The 26,684-nt window shown below is 45.5% G+C and overlaps 1 protein-coding gene across 3 annotated transcripts in view; it reads left to right on the top strand.

Moving 5' to 3' along the window:
* The first annotated feature begins 576 nt into the window (after window positions 1–576).
* The window catches only part of PLPP3 (phospholipid phosphatase 3), an 86,621-nt gene continuing 60,513 nt past the window's right edge, over window positions 577–26,684 (top strand). Inside the window, exon 1 of one of the 3 annotated variants that reach the window (XM_019449161.2) lies at window positions 577–1,250. In XM_019449161.2, the coding sequence (XP_019304706.1) occupies window positions 1,112–1,250 (139 nt within the window). In that variant the 5' untranslated portion in view covers window positions 577–1,111. Of the gene's footprint in view, window positions 1,251–12,352; window positions 12,484–26,684 lie in introns of those variants that run through there. The other 2 variants (XM_019449157.2, XM_019449158.2) reach the window with 2 other exon arrangements.

Raw genomic sequence — 26,684 nt, forward strand, 5'->3', positions numbered from 1 at the left:
TGCAGTTACTGTATTTGGGAGAAACAGTTAACATATGCATTTACATATGGGGAAACTGAGGCACAGAGCCACAGCCGCGATTCAAATCTACAGGCTCTGGCTCCAAAGTCGTGTCTCCAGTTCCTATCTTCAGAATCTAGCTCAGAATCCAGTGCCGGGCGTTTTTCCCTGAGCATTTTCACGATTAATACGATTCAAACCGAAATAAATCCTTAAAAGCCCCGAATCTGTAAGGGAGGAGAAATGAATGCATACAGCCTCAACTTTTGGCCGACCCAAGGGCCAGCAAGACAATGTTTTTTTATTTATATCGTTTTCCTTTTGTGACAACTTGGTGTTTCTGAACGCTAGGGGCTCCCGGATTCTCTGGTTTGAGAGTTAACTTTTCCTTTTAGGATTTTTTTTTTTTTTTTGAAGGGGGTGGGGGAAAATGTGGCCTTAATTATCCTACGTCTTAGGCAGTTTAAGGAAGGGGCTGTGCTTTCGGGATCTCTTCGGAGCCAAGTAAGGACCCCCCCCCCCCCCCCCCCCCCCCCCCCCCCCCCGCCTTCTCTTTTTAAAAGGACCTCGTGCAATAAAAGTGCAGAAACAAACACAGGCGACCACAACAGCAGCCGCTACGGCAGCAGGAGGAGGCGGAGGAAGAGGAGGGAGGAGAAGTTGGGAGTCGGGGCAGGCGCTCCGGCCGGGCTCGGAGCAGCTCCCATTCATTAAGGAAGCAGCAGCCGAGGAAGGTGGCCGAGCGCCCGCGCTGCCCACTCGCCCGCTCGCGCAGCCGGACACGCGCCAGCCCCGCGCGCCCCGGGCAGCACAGCTCTCTGCAGAAGTTTCTGCTCGGCATCTGGCTCTCGTCCCCCCGGACTCTTGCACGGCTGGGGGCTGAGAGAGGAGCGCGGAGGAGCAGCGGGGAGCCGAACACAGCCCGGGCTGCAGCGGGAAGCGCGCGGCGGGCTGCACCGTCGCCGCCGCGCCGCCAGCGGGGGCCGACCCTCCGCGTCCCCGAGCAGCCGCGGCCGGGAGGCGGGCCGGGCGCGCGGGTGTGTGGCCGCCGCCGCCGCCGCCGCCGCCGGGCGTCTTCGCGGGGCCGGAGGCTCGCGCCGCAGCCAGCGCCATGCAAAACTACAAGTACGACAAGGCGATCGCCCCGGAGAGCAAGAACGGCGGCAGCCCGGCGCTCAACAACAACCCGAGGAAGGGCGGCAGCAAGCGGGCGCTGCTCATCTGCCTCGACCTCTTCTGCCTCTTCATGGGTGAGCTCGGCCCCGCGCCGTCAGCCCCGGCCCCCCACCCCCACCCCACCCCAGCCCTGTCCCGGAGCCCTCGCGCCGCCCGAGCCCCGGCGCCCGCCCTTCCCCGGGCCGCCGTCTTCCCGGCCTGGAAGCGGGCGTGGGGGCGCGCTCAGGCTCCCCGGGCCACCGGAGCCCGCGGCCCCTTACAAGCCGTCTCCGGCTGGGGGCGCAGGCAGGGTCCCGCGGAAGGTGCGGGGTCGGCCTCCTTACGCAGGGCCGTGGGCGGAACCGTGACCCGGAGCCCGCGCCGATCCTGTGGCCCCGCGTCCGAGTAAAATGGATCTCCGGGGGCGCCGGGCCCCTGCCTGCAGCCGCGCTGCCTCCTCGCTGAATGTGTGTAAACACCCAACCCTTCCGCTCGCGCCGCCGCGGCCCGGCGGCTCTCGGGCTGGCCTTTCCCCGCGCGCCCCCCGGGGGGGCTGGAAGGTGCGCCCCGGGGCCTTGATGCGGGCGCCCGTTCCGCTGCAACTTGTTGGGCGCCTACTGTGTGTCAGGGGTGGGCGGTGTCGCGGCCCTGGCTTCAACCAGCCCTCGCCCTGACTCGGTGCGGGATGGGTGAGGAACCCCGTTTCACCGATTAGGAAGACCGAGGCACGGGGCAGGCAAGCCAGGATCGAGTTCATGTTGTGGCACCACGGTTAACGGCAGTCCCAGAAAGTTGAGGCGATGGTCCTTTGCTGTTTTCCCCACTAGTTTGATGCCCCCGCCGGAAGAGCGGTGGGCGTTAAAGAATGGAACGGGGAGCGAGGAGGATTTATGAACTTGGTAGGAGGCAGGAGAAAGCTATTGACATGAATCTACAGGAGTTCCAAGGTTGAAGTCAGAGTAGAATTTTTTTTTTTTTTTTAAAGCGCTTCATGGCGTAATGGAAAGCGCGCAGGACTTGTCATCAGAACACTGCCACTTGCTGGGTGTGCCACCCCACTGCCTCATTGGCCTCAGTTTCCTCGTCAGTGGAGTGAGTGGGTTGAATTAGATGCTCTCCTAAGGCCCCTTCCTGCATTAAGAACTCGGATTTGGTCCAGGAGCTGTTCTGCCAACTCTGCTAACTGAAGAAACATCTGTGTTCCCAGTTCAGTTCCCTTAAAATAGAACTCCTGCACGGAGACTTAAGTCCCCTTTGAAATGGATTTGTCCGTGCACATTGTGCAAACCAGGGACAGTGGGCTGGAGGTACACTTCTCTTTGTGTTTGCTGACTCTTTCTGCAGCGAGGTCCTTACTGACGTCCGTCTGTCCTTGGCTTGACTGTCCGTAGTAAGTTTGGGAGTCAAAGAAAGATGGGACCCTTAGGATTATGAAAACATAAGAATGGTCCCCTTTGGGCCCAGGGAGACAGCTGTCCATAAAATTGTGCTCTGTGGAAGGGAAGAGAGGCACAAATCCCCTTGGCACCTCTTGCTAGAAATTGAACGTTAAGATGCTATGTAAAGGAATTGTCACTGGGGGGCCTACCTTCCTGAAGGCCGCTGGCTTATTATCCTGCACAGTGGGAAGAGTAGTATTTCAAGTCTGCTGCCAAGCTATTGAATTTTTAAAAGGCCCTCCCTGGTCCTGGGGGAGTGCAAGGAAAACACTAAACACATTGAAGCTGTTTGCTGTAAACTTGTCTGGGGCTTCCCAGTGTTTACTGGTGCGTGTTGTTGGCGGTAAGGTACACTCTTCCCAGACGGTCTGTGCCCGGTACCCTCCTGCCTCCCACTTTGTGATTAGGAAAACAAAGGTAGAACATGCCTGACAGCCTTTGAACAGTTTCATTGTTCTCCTCCCCCCTTCCACTCTGCTGATTCAGAAGGCCGTCCCCAAGAGAGGATGCATTCTGAGTAAAGGGAAAAGGGAAAAGAAGTGTGAAGGAATTTGCAAGAAGACCCAACTATCAGCTATGGTTTAGCCAGGGACACTGTTGTGCGTGGAAGGTGCGAGTGATGTGTATGATTGTGCATTTTAGGTCATCTGCCCCAACTCTCCCTGTGCCCACCCCCCCCCCCCCCCCCCCCCCCCGGAAGCTAATATTCTCTACTTTGCTATTATGTTGACTCACTGCTGGTCTGGTTGAATAAATGATTTTGTTTACCTCAAAAAGGTGATAGCCGGACCCTGCATTTTATTATGAGGCATGTAGCTATCTATTTTAAGGGTATATGCTGTGCCATTAAAACTATGTCAACAAAGTCCTTTTCAAAGTGACTTATTATCAGTGTCTCCCCTGTGCATAGACCAAAATACATCATCACTAACTTAATGCCTAACACCTTTAATTAATAGGAAAAGCCATAAGGTAAGCACTTGAGAAACCTATGCAGGAGAACTCTTTGACTTCCAAAAGAAAGTTAATAACCAGCATGTGATTTTAATATCCCCTACACAACGGTCCTAAAACATTGTTTCTACTTGGTTCACTTTTTGCCTCAGACTGTCAGTATGATTTAATTTTTATATAGTTTATTGATCATCTGGTCTGGATTACAGGGCACTAATATATTAAAAAGAGAAGCCTAGTTTTCTGTTTATTCTCTCACAGGAATACACAGCAAGCTTCATCTCCTTGTATCTGGAAAAAATAAAAGCTGATGTGCTACATAAGTGTTATGTGAGTGGAAATATGCTAGTGGTTGAACTCGTTTCTCATACCTTCTTGGAACGCTAAATTCTTAGGGAAAAAAAAAACAAAACAAAAGTCCACTCTTGGCTTGAAGGCCAAAAGAATCTGGTGTCTGAGGACACCAAAGGGAGTTTACCTCCCATTGAACAGCTGTCTTTGCCAACTAATTGCTTTTGTAAACACAGTTAAGAATCTTTGTGTGGTAGTCTTTCCGAAATTGGTTTTGTTTTCCTTTCAATTATGTAACATGTACCGCCTCCTGTGTTTTGTGCATGGGTTCTGGTGTAGCAGGGGACATGAGAGTGGCAGAGGACCTTCCCAGGCAAGAAGGGAGGAGCATCCACTGTCCTTCTAAGCCCTGTTCACCTCTTCTTAATATAAATGTATCTCCTCTTTGCTGTAACCTTTGTGGAGAGATCATCTCCATTTCCTAGGTGAGAAAACCAGCATGTCAGAGAAGGGAAGGACTGAGGTTCACACTGAAGTCAATATGGGTTGAGGACTAATTCTCAGTGAGCAGGACTGGAGTCAGTCTCCTTTTCAAGCTCAGGTTTTTATTTTTTTAATTTTTTTTTTTAACATTTATTTTTATTTTTGAGACAGAGACAGAGCATGCACGGGGGAGGGTCAGAGAGAGAGAGAGAGACACAGAATCTGAAGCAGGCTTCAGGCTCTGAGCTGTCAGCACAGAGCCCGACGCGGGGCTCGAACCCACGGACCGCAAGATCATGACCTGAGCCGAAGTCGGACGCTTAACCGACTGAGCCACCCAGGCGCCCCTCAAGCTCAGGTTTTTAAAAAAAATGTTTACTTATTTACTTTGAGAGAGAGTGTGTGTGAGCGGGGGAGAGACAGAGAGGAGAGAGAGAGAGAATCCCAAGGAGACTCCACACTTAGTGCAGAGCCCTGCGTGGGGCTCGATCTCAGTGGACTTTGAGATCCATCATGACCTGAGCTGAAATGAAGAGTCAGATGCTTAACTGACTGAGTCATCCAGGCACCCCTCAAACTCAGATTCTTACCAGAAAATTCCGAAACCGTTCGCACAAAGCCCTCCCTCTCTACATTTCCCAGTTACCCATTTGCACCAAAGCAAATGGATAAACGTGACTGAACTCTTCTAATTAGTGATACGGTTTTGTGGCCCCATAGCATTGTTTTGATTTGGGGCTGGTTGTGAGTCTAAGTAGTTCACAGATTTTTGAGGGCACCTTTTTACTCTGTGCGACTGCAGTTCCAAAGAAGGAACACCAGCAGTCCGTGGCTGTAGCAAAAGGCAGAGATTTGGTAAATCCATGCGGAGCTTCTATGCCCCTGCTTTCCCTCTTTCCTGTCCCTCATCCCAGGTATTTACTGAGTGCCTCCTTCCAACACATGCATTTTGAGGTCTAGGCAGTTTGAGACAGGTCCAGCTTTTTATGCGTGGGCTTTGTTCAAGGCCCTTCATCCTTCGAGCACAGTTAGCTAATCTGCAAAACAGTGGTCAGCCTGACCACTTCGTTACGTTGCTGCAAGGATCAGAAGAAATACTGGACGTGAAAGTTTTTTGTCCTCTCTTAAGACTTGGGCAAATGTAGGGGCGCCTGGGTGGCGCAGTCGGTTAAGCGTCCGACTTCAGCCAGGTCACGATCTCGCGGTCCGTGAGTTCGAGCCCCGCGTCAGGCTCTGGGCTGATGGCTCGGAGCCTGGAGCCTGTTTCCGATTCTGTGTCTCCCTCTCTCTCTGCCCCTCCCCCGTTCATGCTCTGTCTCTCTCTGTCCCAAAAATAAATAAAAAACGTTGTAAAAAAAAAAAAAAAATTTTTAAAAAGACTTGGGCAAATGCAAGGGATTTATACCTGAGCCCTGGATGAAGGTCTTGTGGCTGTCTTCATACATTGTGTCTCAGAATAATAAGTAGATGAGACCATGAAATACTCAGGAAGAATAGTATGGTGAAGACCAGAAAGCTTCACTTCAAATAGGAGAATGTCACGTTTGCCCAGTAAGTTGAAGACAGATGATTCCCATTCATCGGGACGCTAAACTGTAGCTGAGAAAGTGGACCCTAAAACTGAGCAGAATTCTTGAGCCAACTGCTCAACAACAGCGTACCCTAAGCTCTCTTTAGAGAAAGTTGTTTGTTCAAAAAAAAAAAAAAAAACAACCAAACAAAAAACCCAACTGTCCTCATTTGGCTTTTGATACCCGAAGGTAGGTAAGTTGAACTTAAGGTAGGGGTGGGAGGTGTTTGAAGAAGCAGGTGCTCGGTCAGATTTAGCCTGGAAGGCTGGACTCCTGTGCCCTTCCTCGCCAGGAAATGCAGTCGATGGGTGTAGTATCATGAAGCAGAGAGAAAGAAGCTCAAACGGGTAAAAATATAGAATCTGGACACTCAGCAACTATGCTGGGTAATTTAGTGATTCCAGAATGTTCTTGGATGTTTCTTGATTTTCACTTAAACAGTGGAGGTAAAATCCTGGAACTGGTTCCATATATGGGCTACATAACACCCTCTTGTGTTATTATTAAACTACCCACTTTTAACTGTGGAAGAGAGGCAGTGTGGTGTAGTGAAGAGAGCAGGAGACTTGGAGCCAGAAAGCTTCCAGTTCCAGGGTGGCCAAAGCTACCATCCAGTTGTGTGGTTGTGGACAAGTTGGTTTTCTGTGGATCTCAGGTTTGTTTTTTTTTTTTTTTTCCCCAGTAGTAAAATGACTGGTTGGGTGGGATTATCTCTAATGTGTAAAGCTGCCTTGCAACATTCTGTGACGGATTTCTAGTAGAGAGGAGTGACACATTTGTGGAATATCTACCCTCATGGGTGCACTCTGCTTAACTCTTCATTGTCCATTATCTCAGTGAGTGACAACAGTGATGAGCCTAGAAATAGGGGTTCTGGCCTCAGACTGCCACTAGGTCACTATGTAACTGTGGAGAAAGTCACTTGACTTCCCTGGGCCTGGGTTTCTTCATTATCACAATAAAAGGAAGGGACTAGATCATCTTCTCAGATCTCTTGCAGCACTAACCGTTTTATGATTCTGTGCTGGTAGATACTGCGATGTAGAAACCCAGTTGTTCTTCTGTTGGACCATTTACCATCAACTGAAGTGTCCTCTTTTTTACCAAAGAATGAATGCTGACCATAAGGTAATATTGGTATTCTTTCTGGAAGGAAAAGTAAGCACCATTACTAAAGTTAACCCAATATGCTGAGAAACTAGCTAGATTTTTCCTTGGCCAGATGTGTCCCTTAACCTGCCTCCTGAAATGTATAGTACAGCTGACCCTTGAGCAATGCGTATGACTTTTGACTTCCCCAAAACTTTAAGAGCCTTCTGTTGACCGGAAGCCTTACTGGTAAACATAGACATCAGTTACCACGTATTTTGCATGTTATAGGTATTATATACTATGTTCTTACGAGAAAGTGAGCTAGAGAAAAGGAAATGTTATTAGGAAAATCTTAAGAAAGAAAAGATACATTTGTAGTCCTGTACTGTATTGAAAAAAAATCTCTGTAAGTGGACCCGTGCAGTTCAAATCTGTGTTGTTCAAGAGTCGGCTGTAGTCACAAGCATACCATCACAACAGGTGACTTTTCCCTTTTTTTATTGCTCTTCTATTATATTCACTATGTGTTTTTAATAACTCAATACGTTTTGATAGCTTAATCTACCATGTGAACCACAGAATGTAGAAACAGGTTTTCATTAATCCGCTGGTGAACTGTCCAGCCAAGCATCCTGCGTGGGTTGAAATAAAGAAGGGAACCACCAGGGGCGCCTGGGTGGCTCAGTCGGTGAAGCGTCCGACTTCAGCTCAGGTCACGATCTCGCGGTCCGTGAGTTCGAGCCCCGCGTCGGGGCTCTGGGCTGACGGCTCAGAGCCTGGAGCCTGCTTCCGATTCTCTGTCTCCCTCTCTCTCTGCCCCTCCCCGTCTCTCCATCTCTCTCTGTCTCAAAAATAAATAAATGTTAAAAAAAAAAATAAAAAAAAATAAAAAAAGAAGGGAACCTCCATTTCATAGGTAAGCCATGATGACTTTTCCAGAATGGTTGAAAACCTCGGTTTCCTTAATTGTCCGAACGGCCAGGGTCTTTTTGTGCTGTTTTTGTTTAACCTTAGCTCTTTCTTCCCAAGACACCAGGGGGGGTTTAGCTGTCTTTGTGGGAGGCTGTTAAAGCCAGAGTTGGTGGCCTTTTCCACTTTTAGCCCCTTTTGATTTCCTGTCAATTTTGGATTTTTTCTTTCCCCTTCCTGTGCAGTTGTTTGGGCTGGCAAGCCCAGTTGGTCACAGCATGATGCTAATGAGATTGTAGTCGAGGACCTCTTCCCTGTGTGGGCAGTTATATTTATGGAAACACCCTACCCAGTGTGTCAATTCAACCAGCGCACATTATATGAGGGGTAATGACTTATTTGGGGGATGCCTACTATATCAGTATGTCGCAAACTCACCTAGTAAGGAAACCCAACTGATGTGAAATGGAGATTCTCAGCCTCCTTCTCAGGAGATTTAGATTCGCCAGGCTTTGGGCCAGGACCTGGGGTCCTGTTTTTTATAAAAGCTTCTGGTGATTCTCATCAAGCCAATCGGATATTAGCTATGTTGTTCAACAGCTGTGTCTTAAGGGCAATTGGTTATGTGCTGGGCCTTTTGTCCCTGGACCGATTGTTCTGCCAGTTTTCACGTTGTTAGGTTGTCTGTAGTTTTTCCGTTGGTGGCCAGCACACCTGTCTTTCAGCAAAGATCATGAAGCTTGTTAGAACTCTTTCAAGAGGAAAAACTCCCTCTGCGTGCGGGCCTGAAGGTCTGTGATTTTTAGTGCAGGGACTAGGTGTGATGTCTTCTGATTGCCGAGAGGCCGGAATTTTTTATTTCTGGGTTCTAAACTGAGTTCTGCTCAGTGGAAGTTGCCAGCCCAGTGACCACTTTGGAAACATGAGGTGTTAACTTTGTAAATATTTTCTTTTGAGATATTGAAGTTTGTGTATGAGTGACAAGCGAAATGAATAAATGTTCTTTTTTTTTTTTTAACGTTTATTTATTTTTGAGACAGGGAGAGACAGAGCATGAACGGGGAGGGTCAGAGAGAGAGGGAGACACAGCATCCGAAACAGGCTCCAGGCTCTGAGCTGTCAGCACAGAGCCCGACGCGGGGCTTGAACTCATGGACCGCGAGATCATGACCTGAGCCGAAGTCGGACGCTTCACCGACTGAGCCACCCAGGCGCCCCTAAATGAGGTTCTTGAATAGAGCCTTCATAGGATCAAAGTTAGCCTGGCAAAGTATTGTAGAAACAATACCAGCTTTGGATTCACTCAGATCTGCCTGTGACTTGGGCAAAAGTTGTTTAACCTTTCCAGGCTTCACTTTCCTCATCTGGAAAATAAGCAAGAAACCTAGTGACCCCCTTGTCCGGTGCAACTCAGATGAGGTCATGAATCTGAAAGCACTTTGGGAAGTTAAAAAGCACTCTATCACTACCAGGTATTGTGTTGCTATTATTACTCCTGGTAATAGTAGTATTTCCCTTTCTTTCCTAGTGTTCTTACTCCCCAGGGGTGCTATGAAATCCTTGCATTTTTTGGCAGCAGAATTGCCTGAAAAATAGGCTAGGGGGAAAAAGTGGGAAGAGAATCCTAAGAAAAAACCAGGCAGAGGGAACACAAATGTTTTCCATTAGCGGAAGAAAAGCAGGGGCCGGTTTTCTGATCCCCTGTGGGGAAAGTCACAATACAGGAACCTCAGTAATGTCTGATGGCTGCTTTCTTCCCCTTTGCAAGGGACATCATCTGGAGAGAAAGACAAACACACCTTAGGAAAGGTGGGAGGGAGTTTGGACAAATGGCATGTCTCAGGGTCACTTCTTATCCGTGTCTTCTGCCAGCCCAGGGAAAAATCTGACTCAAAAGAACAGCCATGATTGACAGTTTTCAAAATGCCTGTCATCCAGGGAACTCTGTATTTCTTGAGGAAGTGGGGGACCAGCCGTGCTAATTATCAGATTGATTATGCAGGCCAACCGTGTGGGGTCGGTACCAGATTCCTTTGGTAGATGAGGAAACTGCAGCTCAGATGAGGAAACACAGGCGCCTGGTGGTCATTAGTCATGCAGTTTTCCAGAGCTCTTGTCCGCTCCCATCTGCCTCGCTGCCCACTTTTCAATGCAATTAATGCAGCAAAGACTTGCTTTTTTCTAGTTCATTCTATTTCATTCATTTCAGTTTTATTGAGTCCGGATATGTACTGTATGTTCTACGGGACCCAATATAGGACATACATAGGAGTCTCTTTTTTTTTTTTTTTTTTTTTAAATTTTTATGTTTGTTTATTTTTGAGAGAGAGAAAGTGGGGGAGGAACAGAGAGAGATAGAGGGAGACATAAAATCCAAAGCAGGCTCCAGGCTCTGAGCTGTCAGCAGAGCCCGACGCGGGGCTCGAACTCACGAACTGCAAGATCATGACCTGAGCCGAAGTTGGATGCTTAACTGACTGAGCCACCCAGGTGCCTCGGACATAAATAGAAACCCGAAGGATCATGTTGGGCAGTGAAGAGCTAGCTGTACATAATTAATGGCAAAACAGCTCAGAGTGTGTTGAATGAGCCTTTCTGTAGGAACAGTTCTCCACTGCCTTAGATTCATGGAAGCTTTAGAATTTGGAAGGGGCTTGGAGGCATGATGATCAACAATATCAAGGTCTTTTTTTTTTTTAATTTCAGTCAGAAACACAGGGCTCTTGGTCGGGAGGTCGGAGAGGGAGGCACAGGCTTTAGAGTCAGACAGATGAGAGCTTGCCTGCTAGTACTGGCTTTGTACTCTCAAGAAAGTCACTGAGGGGCACCTGGGTGACTCAGTCGGTTGAGTGTCCGACTTTGGCTCAGGTCATGATCTCACAGTCCGTGAGTTCGAGCCCCGCGTCGGGCTCTGTGCTGACAGCTCAGAGCCTGGAGCCTGTTTCAGATTCTGCATCTCCCTCTCTCTGCCCCTTGCCGGCTCATGCTCTGTCTCTCTCTGTCTCTCAAAAATGAATAAACGTTTAAAAAAAAAATTATAAAAAAAAAGGCAAGTCACTGCATGTGTGCGAGGCCTCCGTTTTCTCCTTTGTCGGTGGGATGGTACGTGTGTTGTAGGGTTGTGAGACTCTGCCAGGCATAGTGCCTGGTGTGGGACGCTCAGCAGGTGGTGGCGGCTGCTGTCATCCTTGTCACTGTGTCCTCATCTGGGCCCTTGATCAGATAAGAGGAGCCTGAGGCCTGAACTGGGTGGTGATCGCCTGGCCATCATGGAGGAGCAGGGCCTCCAACCAGTGTCTTGCCTTTTATGCCATTTTTCCTGTGTTGTGTAGCTGTGAGTTTGAAATCAGCATCATTCGTGAGGTCCAGTTCTCCAGAACTTCTCTTTTTTCCCTTGCTGGCGTCAAAGGAAGAACAAGGCAAATGGGTTAACTTGTAATCTAAATCGGCAGGTCGTAGTTGAGCGAGGCCAGAGACACATGAGGCGAATTTGAAGGACAAGGCAGCTTCTCGATGCCATTTTTCTTCAAACCAGCACTTGTTCTGGAAAGTGCTCATTACCAAAGATCACTGCTGACTGATTGGAGTTTGAACAGGCCCCCACTTTTTCAAACGCTGTATCAGGAGGGAAGAAAAAGAAAACCAAGTTTGCGAAGTTTTTGCTTTTTAAAAGCTTCTTGAGGTAGAAAATATTCTCATGTGACTGAGGAGGAAACAGAGGCTCTCAGATTAAATAATTTCCTCAGGGTCATGCACTAATTACTGGTGCCAACATTCAAAAGAAAGCTGGGTCAGGTTCTCCAACATCCTCGTGGAACTCTCCTTCCTTTAGATCCAGATGTACAAATTAGAATGTGCATTAAAGTCCCCCCAATTTAAAAGCAAACCAAACAACACACATGAAATCCAGTTGGAAACTTTTGAAAGGAACTTGTTGATTTCTGTTCCTTGAAAGTATATGTTGCAATCAGAATATTGGTGGTAAGTGTGTTTTTGAGGTTTGTCACAAATTAACAAAATTATATGCCTCGAGAGGTTTGCAGAGAAATGCAAATCAGTATAAGCGCCTTGTCATAATAAGCAGTATGCTTTGGTTCCTGTTTATGTACCCCCAAAGCACATAATGCACATAATTATATTGACACGAAGGAAGCCGTTCTCATTGATGGTTTCTTTATATCTGGCCCCCAAATTAGTTTGTGGTATCAATCGGTATAATTTCTAGAGAGCCTGTTTAATTAAGTCTAGGTTTGTACCTGTCTTTCGAGTAGGGGTCTTGTCTTCCATGGATGTTCCTTGAACACCTACTATATGCTGGGTCCCTCGGGGTGTCTTGACCTTTAAGACTTCCTCAGGCTGGGGAGTGAGAAACAGACTTGCATACTTGTGCACGCTAAGTGTTGCTGATGTGGAGTGATAGAGGAGGGGCTCTAGCAGAAAAGTGAAGAGTGGGGAAGTTTGCCTGAGCGACTGGAGCTGGGTCATGCAAGAGAAATCCTGGCTTACATGCCCGGAAAGAGGAGACGGCGATCCAGCAAAGGGACCAGCAGGTGCTGAGCCGTGGAAACGGGAACATACATCCGGGAAGGGTGCGTATGTGAGGCTGGGGTGTAAGCACAGCACTGTGTGTTTGTATTGTGTGTGGGAGGGAGAATGTTGTGGATGAGGCTAGAGAGATAGCTTGGAGCCAGATTATAAAGGGGGGGCTGTGAAAGGCAGGCAGCCGAGGAACTTGAACTTTATTTTGGAGGACCAGCCGAGCAAATGAAATTTTATTTTTGTTTTCGTTTTCCTTTTTATTATGGAAAATGTCATATAGAAACCAAACACCATATATACCTAGGTGTGGAATTGCTGGGTCATATGGTAACTCCATGTTTAACTTTTTGGGGAACTGCCAAATTGTTTTTCCATGGCGGCTGCAGCATGTTTTAGAAATAGCATAACATTAGTTGAAATATGTCAGGAAAAAAATTAAAGGTTTTATAGACAACGTTTGGAATTAACATATTCATGAACCATTTTTAAGAGAGGATTCATCTACTCTGATTTGTGTTGGAGATCACTGGGTCTGAGGAGAGGGAAATTGGAGAATGAGGACCAGTTATTAGGGAGGCAGAGAAGAGAAGGTAAGAAAGATGACAGAGAGGGGTGCCTGGGTGGCTCAGTTGGTTAAGCATCTGACTTTTCATTTTGGCTCAGGTCACGATCTCACAGTTTGTGAGATCGAGCCCGCTGTTGGGCTGTGTGCTCTGGGCTCTGTGCGGATAGCACAGAGCTTGCTTGGGATTCTCTCTCTCTGCCCCTCCCCCAGTGGCACACACTCTCAAAATAAATAAATAGAAAGAAAGGGAGGGAGGGAGGGAGAAAAATTGGATAGATAGATAGATAGATAGATAGGTAGAAAGAAAGAAAGAAAGCTAGATAGACAGACAGACAGACAGCTAGTTCCTGATCTCCTTGGTGGGAACCTCCGAACAGTGGTGCTACTATTCCCTCCCTCCACATTTTCAAGACAGTGTTTATATAAGACTCAATGAAACCCATCTTGTAGGACTACTAAAATGCTTCATGTTCATAACCTTACTAGACAAGTGAACTTGTGAGTTATCTCTGCACCCCTGCCTCCTGGAACTTTTAGTTTCTCAAATGCCCCTGAAAATAAATGGGCCATTGGATATCCTCCTGGTTTAGAGAAGCAATTTTTCTTGGATTGTAATGCTGTCTTTAAAACGGCATTGTTGAGGTGTAATTCAGGTACTGTATAATTCACCCATTTAAAATGTACAGTTCACTGGCTTTCTGTATATCCTACGGACTTGGGCAACTGTCACCACATTCAATTTTTAGAACATTTTCATCCTGTAAAAAGAAACCCGTACCTGTCAGCGGTCACTCTCCATTTACCCTCCTGGTCCCGCCATCCCACGGCAAACACTTATCAACTCTTTGCTTCTATACGCATTCACCTCTTCTGGACGTTTCATGTAAGTGGAATCGTCTATGTGGTCTTTGTGAATGGCCTCTTTCACTCAAGATAATATTTTTAGGGTTCATCCATATTGTATCACATATGAACAGCGTGTTTGTTCAGCATGTATCAATGCTTCATTTACTTTTATTGCCAAATAATATTCCATTGTATGGCCATACCACATTTATCAGTCAGTAAGGCCTCTGGGTTATTTGCACTTCCTGGCTATTACGAATAATGCTGCTCTGAACATTCGTTGTACAGACTTTGTGTGTGGCTATGTTTTCAATTCTCTTGGGCATGTATACTTAGGAGTGGAATTGCTGGACCCCATGGTAACTCCGTGTTTAACTTCTTGAGGAAACTGCCAAACTATTTTCCATAGCGGCTGTACCATTTTGGAAATATCTTAAGATCGGGGCCGCCTGGGTGGCTCAGTGGGTTAAGCATCCGACTTCAGCGCAGGTTGTGATCTCACACTTTACGGGTTCGAGCCCCGCATCGGGCTCTGTGCTGACAGTTTGCGGAGCCTGGAGCCTGCTTCAGATTGTGTCTCCCTCTCTCTCTGCCCCTACCCCTCTCGCATTCTGTTTCTCTCTGTCTCTCTCCCTCAAAAATAAATTTAAAAAAAATATTAAAAAAATTAAGGAAAATTTCTTCAGATTAATTAAAATATGTAAGGAGAAAACACAAAAGTTTTACCAAAGACCTTTGGAATTAACATATTCATGAAACCACTATAGTGTCCCTTTGTTCTCAGGGCCATTTTCCACAAAGAAGCAAAGTTTCTAATCAGTTTACTACTGTCCCTGGGTTTAAAATGAGTGGGCAGAGAACAATAAAGCTGACCGAGGAAAAAGATGCCGGGTGGTCAGCTAGACCGCTCACCCTCTGAGTAACCTATTTCCACAAACCGGGATGTTACAGGCAGATTCCTGCCTCGGCAACATGAAAACAAGGCTTGGATCTTCAGAGTCGCTTGAAAACAGTTAAAAGTGCGAATGTTAATATTAAGACCTGAGTATTCCTGAGATCTGTCTTACAGTATTTTTAAGGCTATGGAATAGAGCTGTCGTGTCTGCTAAGGTTGTTCCTTCACTCTCCCCCCTGCCCCCAGTTGTGTGGCTGTGTACATAATGATCATGTCAGAAATGAGAATTACCACCTGTCTTTTGGACTTGTGCTGGGTGCCGGAGATGGTAAAGAGCGTAAGACCCAAGCACAAATCTTTAGGAATTAGTTTAAGTATCATGCTGTAAGTTGTTCTACAAATGAAACGGTAAGGGCATGAAAAACCACAGATATTACAAAAGGGTGAGGAAGAGACTCACCTTTGTTTATTTTTTAAAGTTTATTTATCTTTGAGAGAGAGAGAGAGAGAGAGACACAGAACGAGGGGGGAGGGGCAGAGAGAGAGAGAGGGAGAGGGAGAGAGAATCCCAAGCAGGTTCCACGCTGTCAGTATGGAACCTGATGTGGGGCTCCAACTCCCAAACCATGAGATCATGACCTGAGCCGAAACCAAAAGTCGCATACTTAAGACTGAGCCACCCAGGCGCCCCAACACTCACCTTTATTAATAGGAACATTAGTTGCTGTCTCGCTTGATCTCTACAATAACAGAATAAGGTAGATGTCAATGACTTGGTTTTACAACTCGGAGAGGGGAAATGATTTGGCCAAGTTCACACAGCTCATGTATGTTGGGGCTGGCCTGGGACTCAGGCCTGCCAAAATAATGTTAATTGCTGACATTTATTGAGTACTATGTCCCTCTCACTGGGTTAAGCAGTGTGCCCTCATTCTCTTATTTAATTCTCCCAATGAGCCTGTGGAGTCCTTATTACCAATATTTCCATTTTATAGGACTGAGGTTCAGAGAGGTTAAAAAATAACTTCTTAAAGATTATGGGGCAAGTGGGTGTCAGTGTTGGGGTCAGAGCTAAGCAGTCTGTCCCATAAGACCAGGCTTTACTGCTTTTGTTCTCCGGGTGCTTCTGAAGCCCCCTTTGTCCGTACTAGTCCCTGCTGGCTTTCACATTGGTGACACATGATGAATTGTCCAACATGAGTTATATTTGTGATTCTCGCCCTGGGTTCTCTGGGCCTGTAAAGCTCCACTAGGGCAATTATGGGGCATCTTATGCTATTTTCTGTACTTCAAAAATAGCTAACATGTACTGCACATTTATTTACCCACAGTCAATTAGACTGGACTAACTCAGACCATCAGCCTCTGCCTAGATGAGTCAAAGCATTGGTGTTCTGTGCTGTGACTTGAATGTGTAAGGACACTTGTCCACTCACTCTGGTCCTGCTGGTTATCTCTGCTCATTCGGAGATGGGATTGGCACTGTCTATGCTTTGTTTTGCAAAAGCGGAGAAATGATGTAAAATATAGTTTACTTGGTAAGTAAGGACATCTTCCAGAGGTCACAGAGGGTCAAGAAGGAAGTGGCAGGTATCTTTGGTGGTGAAAAGGTTGAGCATTCCTGGATGGAGAAGCCGCTCTGTGAATCTAGAGCAGAGGAAACCACCAGGTCATGGGAAGGCGGCCCAAATGGAAGAGGGGCTGGAACCGAGCCTTTGTCACCGGCATCAGGCAACAGTAATGGGTTGTTGTGTTAGTGACCTTTTCGTTCCATGGGCTTGATGTGCTGTGCTTGTGGTGTGATGTAACCTTTGGGTCCCATGGAGAAATTGCGCTTTTCTGGTTAGTGGCTGTGGGTGCAGTACCTTCATTAGATGCGGTGAATAGAACTTCTCCCAATAGCCTCTTCCCCACAGATGACCCACATTTTTGTGGAGTTGGTGACCACCAACAGGAAGTTGCAGACATGCTTGTCAGCCGCACAGTGGATTTCATTAGACACTTGCCCACAGTAGCTGATTTGGTCAATTTGGCCTCCATTGGTTTCTAGGGAAGAATGACCTGATGTATTAGTTCTCATCATTGCATTGGTCTTGGCTGTCATCTTGGCCTTGATGGACATTTTGATGAAATATATAGTGTTGTCTTTTGAACAGCTGCACCTACTTTCAGCAGGCTAGGATTTTTAAAATATTGCCAAGGATGTTACCAACTTAGCCGAGTCTTTTGTTTGATGGGCTTCTCACTTAAATCTCTTTGGAGAGAGTGACTCCAATAAGTAGGCAGGAGGGATGGTCTCCACTCATTACCTGGTAAACCATTGCTTTGGAAGATCTATATCATAGGCATTGGGTGAATGCATGATTTCCAGGGGCTGGTGGAAAATTAAAATATGCTTCTTGGGTCAGAACATTCAAACTACTGGCCTTTCAATCCCATGGGAAAGTAAGCCATCTTGATTTTTTTTTTCCTTTGGTTCAATTTTCCTAGGGCCACTGATGATTGAAAAACCTTTAATCAACATTTTGCCTTAAATTTGGTGTCTGCAGTCCCGCTCGTCTGGGTGGTGAAATACAGTTATTATTAATTAATAATCTCTTTCACTGAACAGTTCCATCAAATGCATCTGAGAATTTGAGCGTAAATATTTTGTTTTGCCCCAATTAATTTCTCTCATTCTAGATAGATCTCTGGCTACCTAAACCCTGAAAGCTAACAAAACAAAACACAAATACCCCCACATTCAGAATATTTTTCTCCAAATGTCAATTGGAAAAAGACTAGGAAACAAACATTTTTTGAGCCCTTCTGATATAGTCATGCATGATGTGTATCTCATCAAATTGTGTGATGCCGAAGGGGGAGATACTGCCATAACTGATTTTTAAAGACGAAGCAGTTGCCCTTTGGGGAGAGGTTGAGTGGCTTGCTGGGGATCCTGCGATAGGAAAATGGTTGAGTGCCTGGGGATAAGAAGCAATCAACACCTTCGCTCTTTCCTCCAAGAGTGAAGACTAGCATTGGAAATTGCACTGGCTTCTATTTTCAATAATAAGCTTATGAAGAAAGCAAGCAAGCCAGAAAGTTTTAGAATGAAATGATCAGGCCTTCTAAAGTGTTCAAGTGTGATTTGGGATTTAGAGCCTTTTAGTTTTGCCTGTTGCTTTGCAGATTCCTGGAGGGTCGAGATTAGACTCAAAACCTTCAGGCTGGAAGGGGGAAGGGCATGCATTTTGCTGGAGACTTATCTGGCAGGCTGTAATGCAAGGGGCTTTACAGGCATTATTAACTGACTTGAATTTCACAATAACTCTGAAGGAGCAGGTTGGAGTTCATTTTAGTTTTCTCTGAACTTAGCAATGCCTGTCTCAACTCCTTCTGGTGAGTAGTGACACAACGTATTAATAATTCAACTAGTTAATCACTAGCAAAGATCGTTTACTAAGATTCCAGGGGAAGTGTTTTTCTGGGATCTGTTTTGAGCTGGTCACTCATGCCACGCATCCGTTTTTATTGAAAATACGCAGGAGATTCTTAGCTCCAGCTCCGTAGAGCATTAAAGAAGGGCAGGGGCCTGGCAGGAGAATAGTTTGCCAATTTCATACAGAAATGGATGGACTTTTCTGTGTAGAGATCCGCGACTTCAGATTCTGTGGTTGTTGCTTATCAGTCTTGCCCAAAAGAGTTAAAAAGACCCCGGGGCAATGCAACATTTTGAGGGAAGTAGCCTACACTTTGGTTACAGGCTCTGTGTATTTCCCAGGCTATTGTAGGTTTCCTATTCATCTGGTTTTGAATGGTGGTATGATTAGCATGAGAGCAAGTGTATAAAGTAGGTCTTTTTCTCCTTTTCCTAAAAGAAGTTTTGTGGCGTTTCTTTTTCTGACAGAGTTGGCATGAAGCTTTGACAAACACAGACCCATGGAAAAGTTAAATAGGACTTAGAGCAGACCCATTTTGTACAGACCCTTCACACTTAGCATGCAGAGCAGCAAAGCAGCTGGCAAGAGGCACTTGGGATCATAGGAGTCATAGCAAGGGCTGTTCCTTCCCTGTGGACCAGTGATGAATGGGAAATACCCACACACACAAAAAAAAAACCAGTGAGAAAGTGCATTCTTGGCTATTGACCATTCTCTGTTGTCGGAAAACTACAGATGAGAACATTCCTGGGACTCCCGGTCTATCTTATCTATCCTTCAGTGTTTATTGAGATACATACAAAGGCTGAGAGAGACACAAAGAATCTGGAGAGGTGGATCCTGCCCTTAAGGGGCAGGTGAGAAGATGAGAAGATAGGTACACAATCAGTTGACCTAGAAAACACAGCCAGGTGTCTTGGGTGGATGATTAAATGAAAAACTTAAAATGTGGAGTCTAGGAAGCAGCTCCTTGCTGATCCTGGGCTCTCTTCCCTGCTTTGCTGTATTGGTTGGGGGTCCCCTGGCAAATCACTACAACTTTAGGAATGATACAGTGGGGTGACAATTCATTTTCTGCTGACCTGTTAGAGCTATTGAGACCAAAGGGTATGGTGTCACAAATATACAGGAAATGCCTTAGGCTGTAAAATCATGTATGTATTATGCAATGGATATATACATGTGTGTGTGTGTGTGTGTTCATATATATATGTATATACATGTATATGTATATATATGTATATGTATATATTTGTGTATGTATATATACATATATATATTATCTTCTGAGTTTGCTCTCTTCTCCATTCTCACTGTTTCTATCTCATTTTAGATGCATGCTATCACATACTTGTGGCTGAAAACATTTCTTCAGAGGTTTTATTTCTGAGGTGATAGTGTCTCCCCTCCATATGCATTAAGAATAAAGGAGTGTTTCTTGTGGCACCTGGGTGGCTCAGTCGGTTGAGCTTCCGACTTTGGCTCAGGTCATGATGTCACAGTTTGTGAGTTCGAACCTCATGTTGGGCTCTGTGCAGACAGCTCAGAGCCTGGAGCCTGCTTCGGATTCTGTGTCTCCCTCTCTTTCTGCCCCTCCCCTGCTCGTGCTCTGTCTCTCTCTGTCTCAAAAAATAAATAAAAAAAACATTACAAAAGAAAAAAAGAATGAAGGAGTGTGTCCGAAAACAGCAATTCAGATTGCATAGGCCTTTCTCTTCAGACCAGGACTTTTACGACCTCTTATTGACTGCAAAGTAACCTTTTATTTTATTTTTTTTAGGTTTTTAAAACTTGTTTTGAGGGGCGCCTGGGTGGCTTGGTCAGTTAAGCGTCAGACTTCGGCTCAGGTCATGATCTCACAGTCCGTGAGTTTGAGCCCCGTGTCAGGCTCTGTGCTGACTGCTCAGAGCCTGGGGCCTGTTTCAGATTCTGTGTCTCCCTCTCTCTCTGCCCCTCCCCTGTTCATGCTCTGTCTCTCTCTGTCTCAAAAATAAATAAACGTTAAAAAAAAAAATTAAAAACAAAACTTGTTTTGAGAGAGAGACAGCATGAGTAGGGGAGGGCCAGAGAGAGGGAGAGAGTGAGAATCCCAACACTCCCAACACCAGCGCAGAGCCCAATGCAGGGCCCAAACCCATGAAGCCGTGAGATTGTGATCTGAGCCAAAATCAAGAGTTGGACGCTTAACCGACTGAGCCACCCAGGTGCCCCTACAAAATAAGGGTATTTGAGACCCTTCGGAGTGAGGCCCCAGCCAACTGTTTGTGTTCCTCATTCCCTTGCTTCCCATTCCCCCTCTCTTCCCCTTCTCCATGCCCTTGGCCCCCCGGCGTCTCCCTTCTATGACTGCTCACTGGCTTCCCCACTGTCATTCTTTCTCTTTGTTCACTGTATGCTATGTACCTCCCCATATTCAGTTCAAGTGCAATATCTGTGAAGCCTTACTCTATTTCCTCTGGGCAGAATTAGACCTTCTTCGGGCCCTCATAGCACTTTGTGTTGATCTTTCTCAGGTAGAGCGTTTGGTTTATTTTCACTTTTGTAAAGTTCCATCTTAATAGATTATGACTTCCTGGCATATAATAGGTGCTCAAGAAATTGTATTAAAGAAAATGTCAGCAAAAAGTTACTTTAGAAAGTAGAGACAAGAAGCAAAAAAGAAAAGTAACATTTTGCACAATCCTAAGGTAGCCGCTGGCACACTATCTCTTCTTTCTATAAATAGCTACATTATTATTAAGTATAATTATAATGCTAAACGCTGTATGCTTACTACATACTTCCTGCCAGTCAGTGTGATGAAATGGGAAAAAAAAAAAAAACAAAAAAAACCAACCCTTTGCTTCCTAGACTTGTAACAGCCCATCATAAAGTACTAATGAACTTGAGAAAATTGAGAGTATGTAACAAAATTAAATGCCGCTAGATATTTTGAGTTCAGTTTCACATTCATACAGTGTTTTGTGGTCAACAGACTGAATTTGTACTAACCACGACAGCTTCTGTTTTAAAAAAAAAGTGTTTAACTTACCTTAAAAGCTAGGGCTATTTTTAAACTATTTCTTTACTTTTTTAAAAAATATTTTTTATTTTTTAGAGAGCATGAGCAAGTAAGCAGGGGATGGGCAGAGAGAGAGAGAGAGGGAGAGGGAGAGAGAGGGAGAGAGAGAGAGGGAGAGAGAGAGAGAGAGAGAGAGAGAGAGAGAGAGAGAGAGACTCCCAAGCAGGCTCCACAGTATCATCGCAGGGCTCGATCTCACAACCCTGAGATCATTACCTGAGCCAAAATCAAAAGTCGATCGCTTAACCAGCCGAGCCACCCAAGTGCCCAAAAAGCCAGGGCTATTTTTAGAATGAGAGATTTTTCTCACCTGGTCCTGTCTGAAGGTAGGCTTCTACATGGAGGGAGAGAGGAGGCCTTCTGTGGAGGAAAGACATCCAAACTGGGAAAAAGAAATCTAAATCTGGGCTTCTGTTCTAACCTTCTAATTTTACTGGATCACCTTGGCCAGGTAACTTTCCTTCTCTATGACTGTTGCCTCAAAGACTATGTTAATATGCAATCTGTCTTGCTATAATTTTAATCCAGCATGAACTATGTTTGGTACTGTGTTGTTAATTATTAGCATTATTAATATTAATCAGCTTTATCACTTAAAGCCCTAGAATAAATGGTCATGATGTGTCATTTCAACAGATATTCCTTGAGCATCTTTAATGTACCAGGGAAAGCGCTAGGTGTTGGGACCTAATGATGAATCGGATGTGGTCCCTGCCCATGAGTCTTCTGGAGCGGACACTGGGCAGATACGAATCTAGAAGTTCAACACGGACATTGTACGGGGGTGGCAGAATTGGTCTGGGGAGACCGAGGGTAGTAATAATCACAGTTGTTTGGACGGCAAATCAGGAGAAGGCTGTTAGGCACCGTTGTCAAATGAGGCATTACACCAGCAGAGTGGTTCTTCTTTCTTAGCCCTGACCTGTACTGATGACCATCCTTTAGAAAAGTCTTAGAATGCAGAAGGCATTGGGCACAAGCACCAAGGGTTTCCCCTGCCCACCCCTATTTTATGGGTGGGAAAACTAGGCTCAGAAAAGTTAACCGTCTTGGAAAATGGGTAAAACCCAGAGGAAATAAAACGCTTACCTTGTGCAGGTCCAAGTTTAAATCCAGGAAGTACTTTATTTTAAAGCATCCCTGCACGCTATGGATTTGGTCCTTTTGCAGATCAGATACTGACCCCATGTGTCAGTAATCTACAAAGCCTTTTAAACCTTAACACAGCATACCAGAGCACAGCGAAATATTCTTACAGTAAAAAAAAAAAAAAAAAAAAAAATCCAAAAATATGATAATGTTAAAAGGGAATAAATAACCCTCTCACCCATCATCCCTCAAAATTCTAATCCCCAGAGGCATCTACTGTTAACAGTTTCTAGTTCCTACCAGGCTTATTTTGAATACACAGGTATTCTCCTTGACATCCACATTCAGCCATATTGCTCTCATTGTTTCCTAGGCACGCCCCACAGATGGCTGCCTTCTGGCCTTTGATCACGTCTTCCCTCTTCAAAGCACCCTCCCCTTCCTCTCTGCAAGTGGGAAAGCGTATCCATTCTGATGGCTGGTTTCTGCTCATCCCACTCCCTCACTACGTCCACCTCATCTGAAGTCATCCCAGCTGTGGCACTAGTTAACAGCCTTAAAGAGAGCCCTGAACTTTGTTGGTCTAATATTCCTCACTTAAATAATGGGGCAGTTGAATTAGATGGCCTTTTTTTTTTCCTTCAAGTTTATTTATTTATATATTTCGAGAGAGAAAGAGAGAGTGAGAGCAGGGGAGGGGCAGAGTAAGAGGGAGAATCTCAAGCAGGCTCCACACTGACAGCGCTGAACCCCACTGATTGACAGGGCTTAAACTCACAAAACTGATATCATGACCTGAGCTGAAATCAACAGTCGGGCACTTAACTGACTGAGCCACCCAGGCACCCCTAGATGGTCTTTAAGATCTGCTGAGGTCATAAAATATTAAAGACTGCACCTAACACAATGCTTAGTTACTTTGGAGTCTTGACCGTATTGGATGGCTGAGTCCTGTCCCAGGATTTCAACATAAGAAGAGAGACGAAGAGATTGACCTAACAAGTTTCCCCAGTCCAGCGCTTGCCCAAAGTGTTAACATTTTATAAAAAACAATGTGGCACAATGGAAAAAGGATGTGTCTTGGGACAGTTCTGGACTCAAATCGTGGTTCCACCATTTGCTAGCTTACAACCCAAGGAAAGGATTGTAACCTCTCTGAAACTCAGTTTCCTCATCTGTAAAATGGGGGCAGTAATCCCTATCTCAGAGGTTGTCCCAGGATTGGAAGATGCCCTGGCAGACAGCAGCCTATTCCACACTGACCTCTACCTCTGCCCTGCCCCCCTAGAAACTTTTTGTTTGGAAACCGTTATCTGTCGGAGATAATTGGCAAACTTCAGAACCAGTAAGTGTGTAGAAGAGTGCTACCTGGATTTATAGCATGTGTAGTATACAAAGTGTGGATTAGACGTAGTTTATCTGATCTTTGAGAAGTAGCTTTGGAGCCCTTCCAGAGAATCCTATGGCAGCTGCACAGATAGCTACCTTGCCAGCTGCTCTTGCTAAAGGAAGGTGTTTTCCAGTTGGGAGAGAGTGTGCACGCTGGGGTTTTGTCTTTAATGCATTCCAGTGTTCTGAGGCAAAACTTGCCCAAGAGATTAAGCTGAGCATATTAACCAATATCATTTAAAGTTGATTAAAACTATCATCTTAATTAAATACAAGGGAACAAGAAGTTCTCAGTCTTCTGGTAGCAATTAAAGACTAAAGAGTCAATTTGAAGTTGTTTTTGCAACTCTTAAAATAATACTCCGTCTCCCCCCTCCCATGAAACAGAGTTTCTTAGCTATAGACATGCCCTCACATTGAGGTTTTTGAAAGCTGTTAGGACTACAGACCTGCTGGCCAACGCTTCTGCTGCCAAGGCATCGGAGTTCTCAAAAGCAAGAGGGTTCAAGCTCAGGATACGCTGATTTGGAAAGAGAGCCCAAACAAAGGGCCTTTTGAGGCAGGAAACGGGGCTTTGGCTTCAGCACAGAGCAGTGTGGGATTGGAACAGCGCCCCGGGACTTGCCGAGGAGGAGAGGGACTATGGGATCGATGGAGGAAGTATAAACTTTCCCCATACAGTGAGAGTTTATTCCAAAACCCTCGAAAGTCGGTTTCAGAAGCTGTTATCTTTCCTCTGTCCGCTTAATCTGCACAGCCTGTATAGTGCGGACTTAACACTAGTATGTCTTTTAGCAGAAGACGGAAATGATCCGTGAAGGTACACACAGACATGACCACTCTCGCAAGGATGTCTGACCTGAGACCAAAGGTTTTCCTTTCGCCACCCAAAGTGACTGCGTTCATGAATTCATTGATTCACCCGCTTATCTGTGCAACATTTTCTCATCACCTGCTATCTGCTAGGTTGATGGAGCTGAGTTAAAGGAGTACGATTCCAGTACAAAGGAGCTTAAACTTGAGTTGACCAGAGCGCGAAGACTTGAAGTCTAGGAGACTGCCTTTCTTCATAAGCACCCACCACCGCGTTCACATACGTGTGGCCCTCTCCCAACCAACAGGCTTTTAAATTTGACCTTCCCTGAAGTGAGACTTCAGTAGTCTCCTCACAGATTTTCTAAACAGCAGCAACCCCACCAACAGATGGAGCCCTGCAGGGACGGTTTGGTTAGAGAAGGGCTATAAACATGGAGGAGACTCAGTGATATAACTCACGGAAGAGAAAATAAATTCTGGCAGAGCCCATTCATTTTTTTTTTTTCCTTTTCTTCATTTTTATGTATCTAAACAGTACCTACTAAGCAAAAACGTCCATGAGCAGTGAAGACCCACTTCCTGTCAACTGCTTCGTAAGGTTGGAGCAGGGGGCGTGGGGGTCGAGATAGAACAATGGGAACAACGAAAGGAAATGAGTGGGTTTGGCAGAACCTTTGACAACAGACAGGATTCTGGGAGGGCCTGGGTCAACCGGGACTGTCACCTAGACGAGGCGCAGCGACTCTGGGTCACACATTTGGAAAACTAAGATTTCAGGGCAACAGGACTCAAGAGATGTGAGCAAGGAGGGACAGTTTTTCGTAGATTAGTGATCTTAACTACTTGTGCTCTGTGCCCCAGATGGGTGGTGTCAGTAATGTAGTCCATGCTAAGAGGCTCCTGAGAGTCAAGATCTAAGCCTCTGCCTTGTAGCATTATTTGTGGTGGCAGTTAACGAGTATTGTTCCTCCCCTAGTAGTTTCACGGACGTGCTTGACCAACAAAGTCCAGCACACTTGAATTCAGAGGTGCCAGGGCTTTGAATCTGCATCCAGGCTAGGTTATTCTCACCCTAGTTAGGTGTTGTCATGAGATGTAGGGACAGCATGTCTCTCTCTTTTGATTCAGATGGACTTAATTCGCTTTGACAACTGGACTCAATCAGAGACATTATAACAGCTGATTGGTTTATTGAACAATGACATTTAGAAGAAAAGTGTCCCATGTGTTTGTAGATATCTGGACCACGCACACAACTTTTCTTTCCCTCTTTGAATGAGAGCATTTTGTATGGTGGATTAAGATTTGGAGAAAATACCATATTCCTATATATATTGGGAGAGAAACAGAATAGCTATAGGTCTATGTAGAACCCTGAGAGTGAAATCTGAGGCAGGGACTTTCTCTTTTTACTTCTGTATTCCTGTTGCCTAACTCAGGGCCTGGTATACATAAATTGTTCAGTAAAAATTGAAAAAAAAACAAACAGATAAACTGAAGTGATTTTTGCACTAGCATAAATGTTATAGCCTTTCTTTTTTTTAAATAATGTCTTTTTTTTAAGGTTTTTTTTTTAAAAATTTTTTTATGTTTTATTTATTTTTGAGAGAGAGAGACAGCATGAGCAGGGGAGGGACAGAGAGAGAGGGAGACACAGAATCTGAAGACAGGCTCCAGGCTCTGAGCTAGCTCTGAGCACAGAGCCTGCTGCGGGGCTCGAACTCACGAACCGCGAGATAATGTCCTGAGCCGAAGGCGGACGCTTAACTGACTGAGCCACCCAGGTGCCCCTGTAGCCTTTCTTTCTAAACCTATCAGTTTCTTTTTCATCACTGATGTTTTAAACTCGCCCAAATTTGGGAAAAAGGGAGAAAATCACTCATATCCACCACCTGACAACAAATTCTACCACCATTTGGGCATATATCCCATTAGCCATTTTTATTTGAGTTTCTTTTAATTTTTTAGGTATATATATGTACATATATATGTATGATTTTCTGTGTTGCAAAGAATTGCCATAATCAAAGTTATTCATCTTTACCCTTATTCAGAATTAAGGATTACCCTGTAACCCTGTACCTTTCCTCCCCGCTTCTCCCCCAGATTGATTCTCTCTCTGGGGTAGTACTGTTGGCCCTGTTGGCTAGGGCTTCTATTAACAAAGT

The sequence above is a fragment of the Panthera pardus genome, unplaced genomic scaffold, assembly GCF_024362965.1.
Source record: "Panthera pardus isolate Hobbes unplaced genomic scaffold, ASM2436296v1 HiC_scaffold_11, whole genome shotgun sequence".
In the NCBI taxonomy this organism is placed as follows: Eukaryota; Metazoa; Chordata; class Mammalia; order Carnivora; family Felidae; genus Panthera; species Panthera pardus.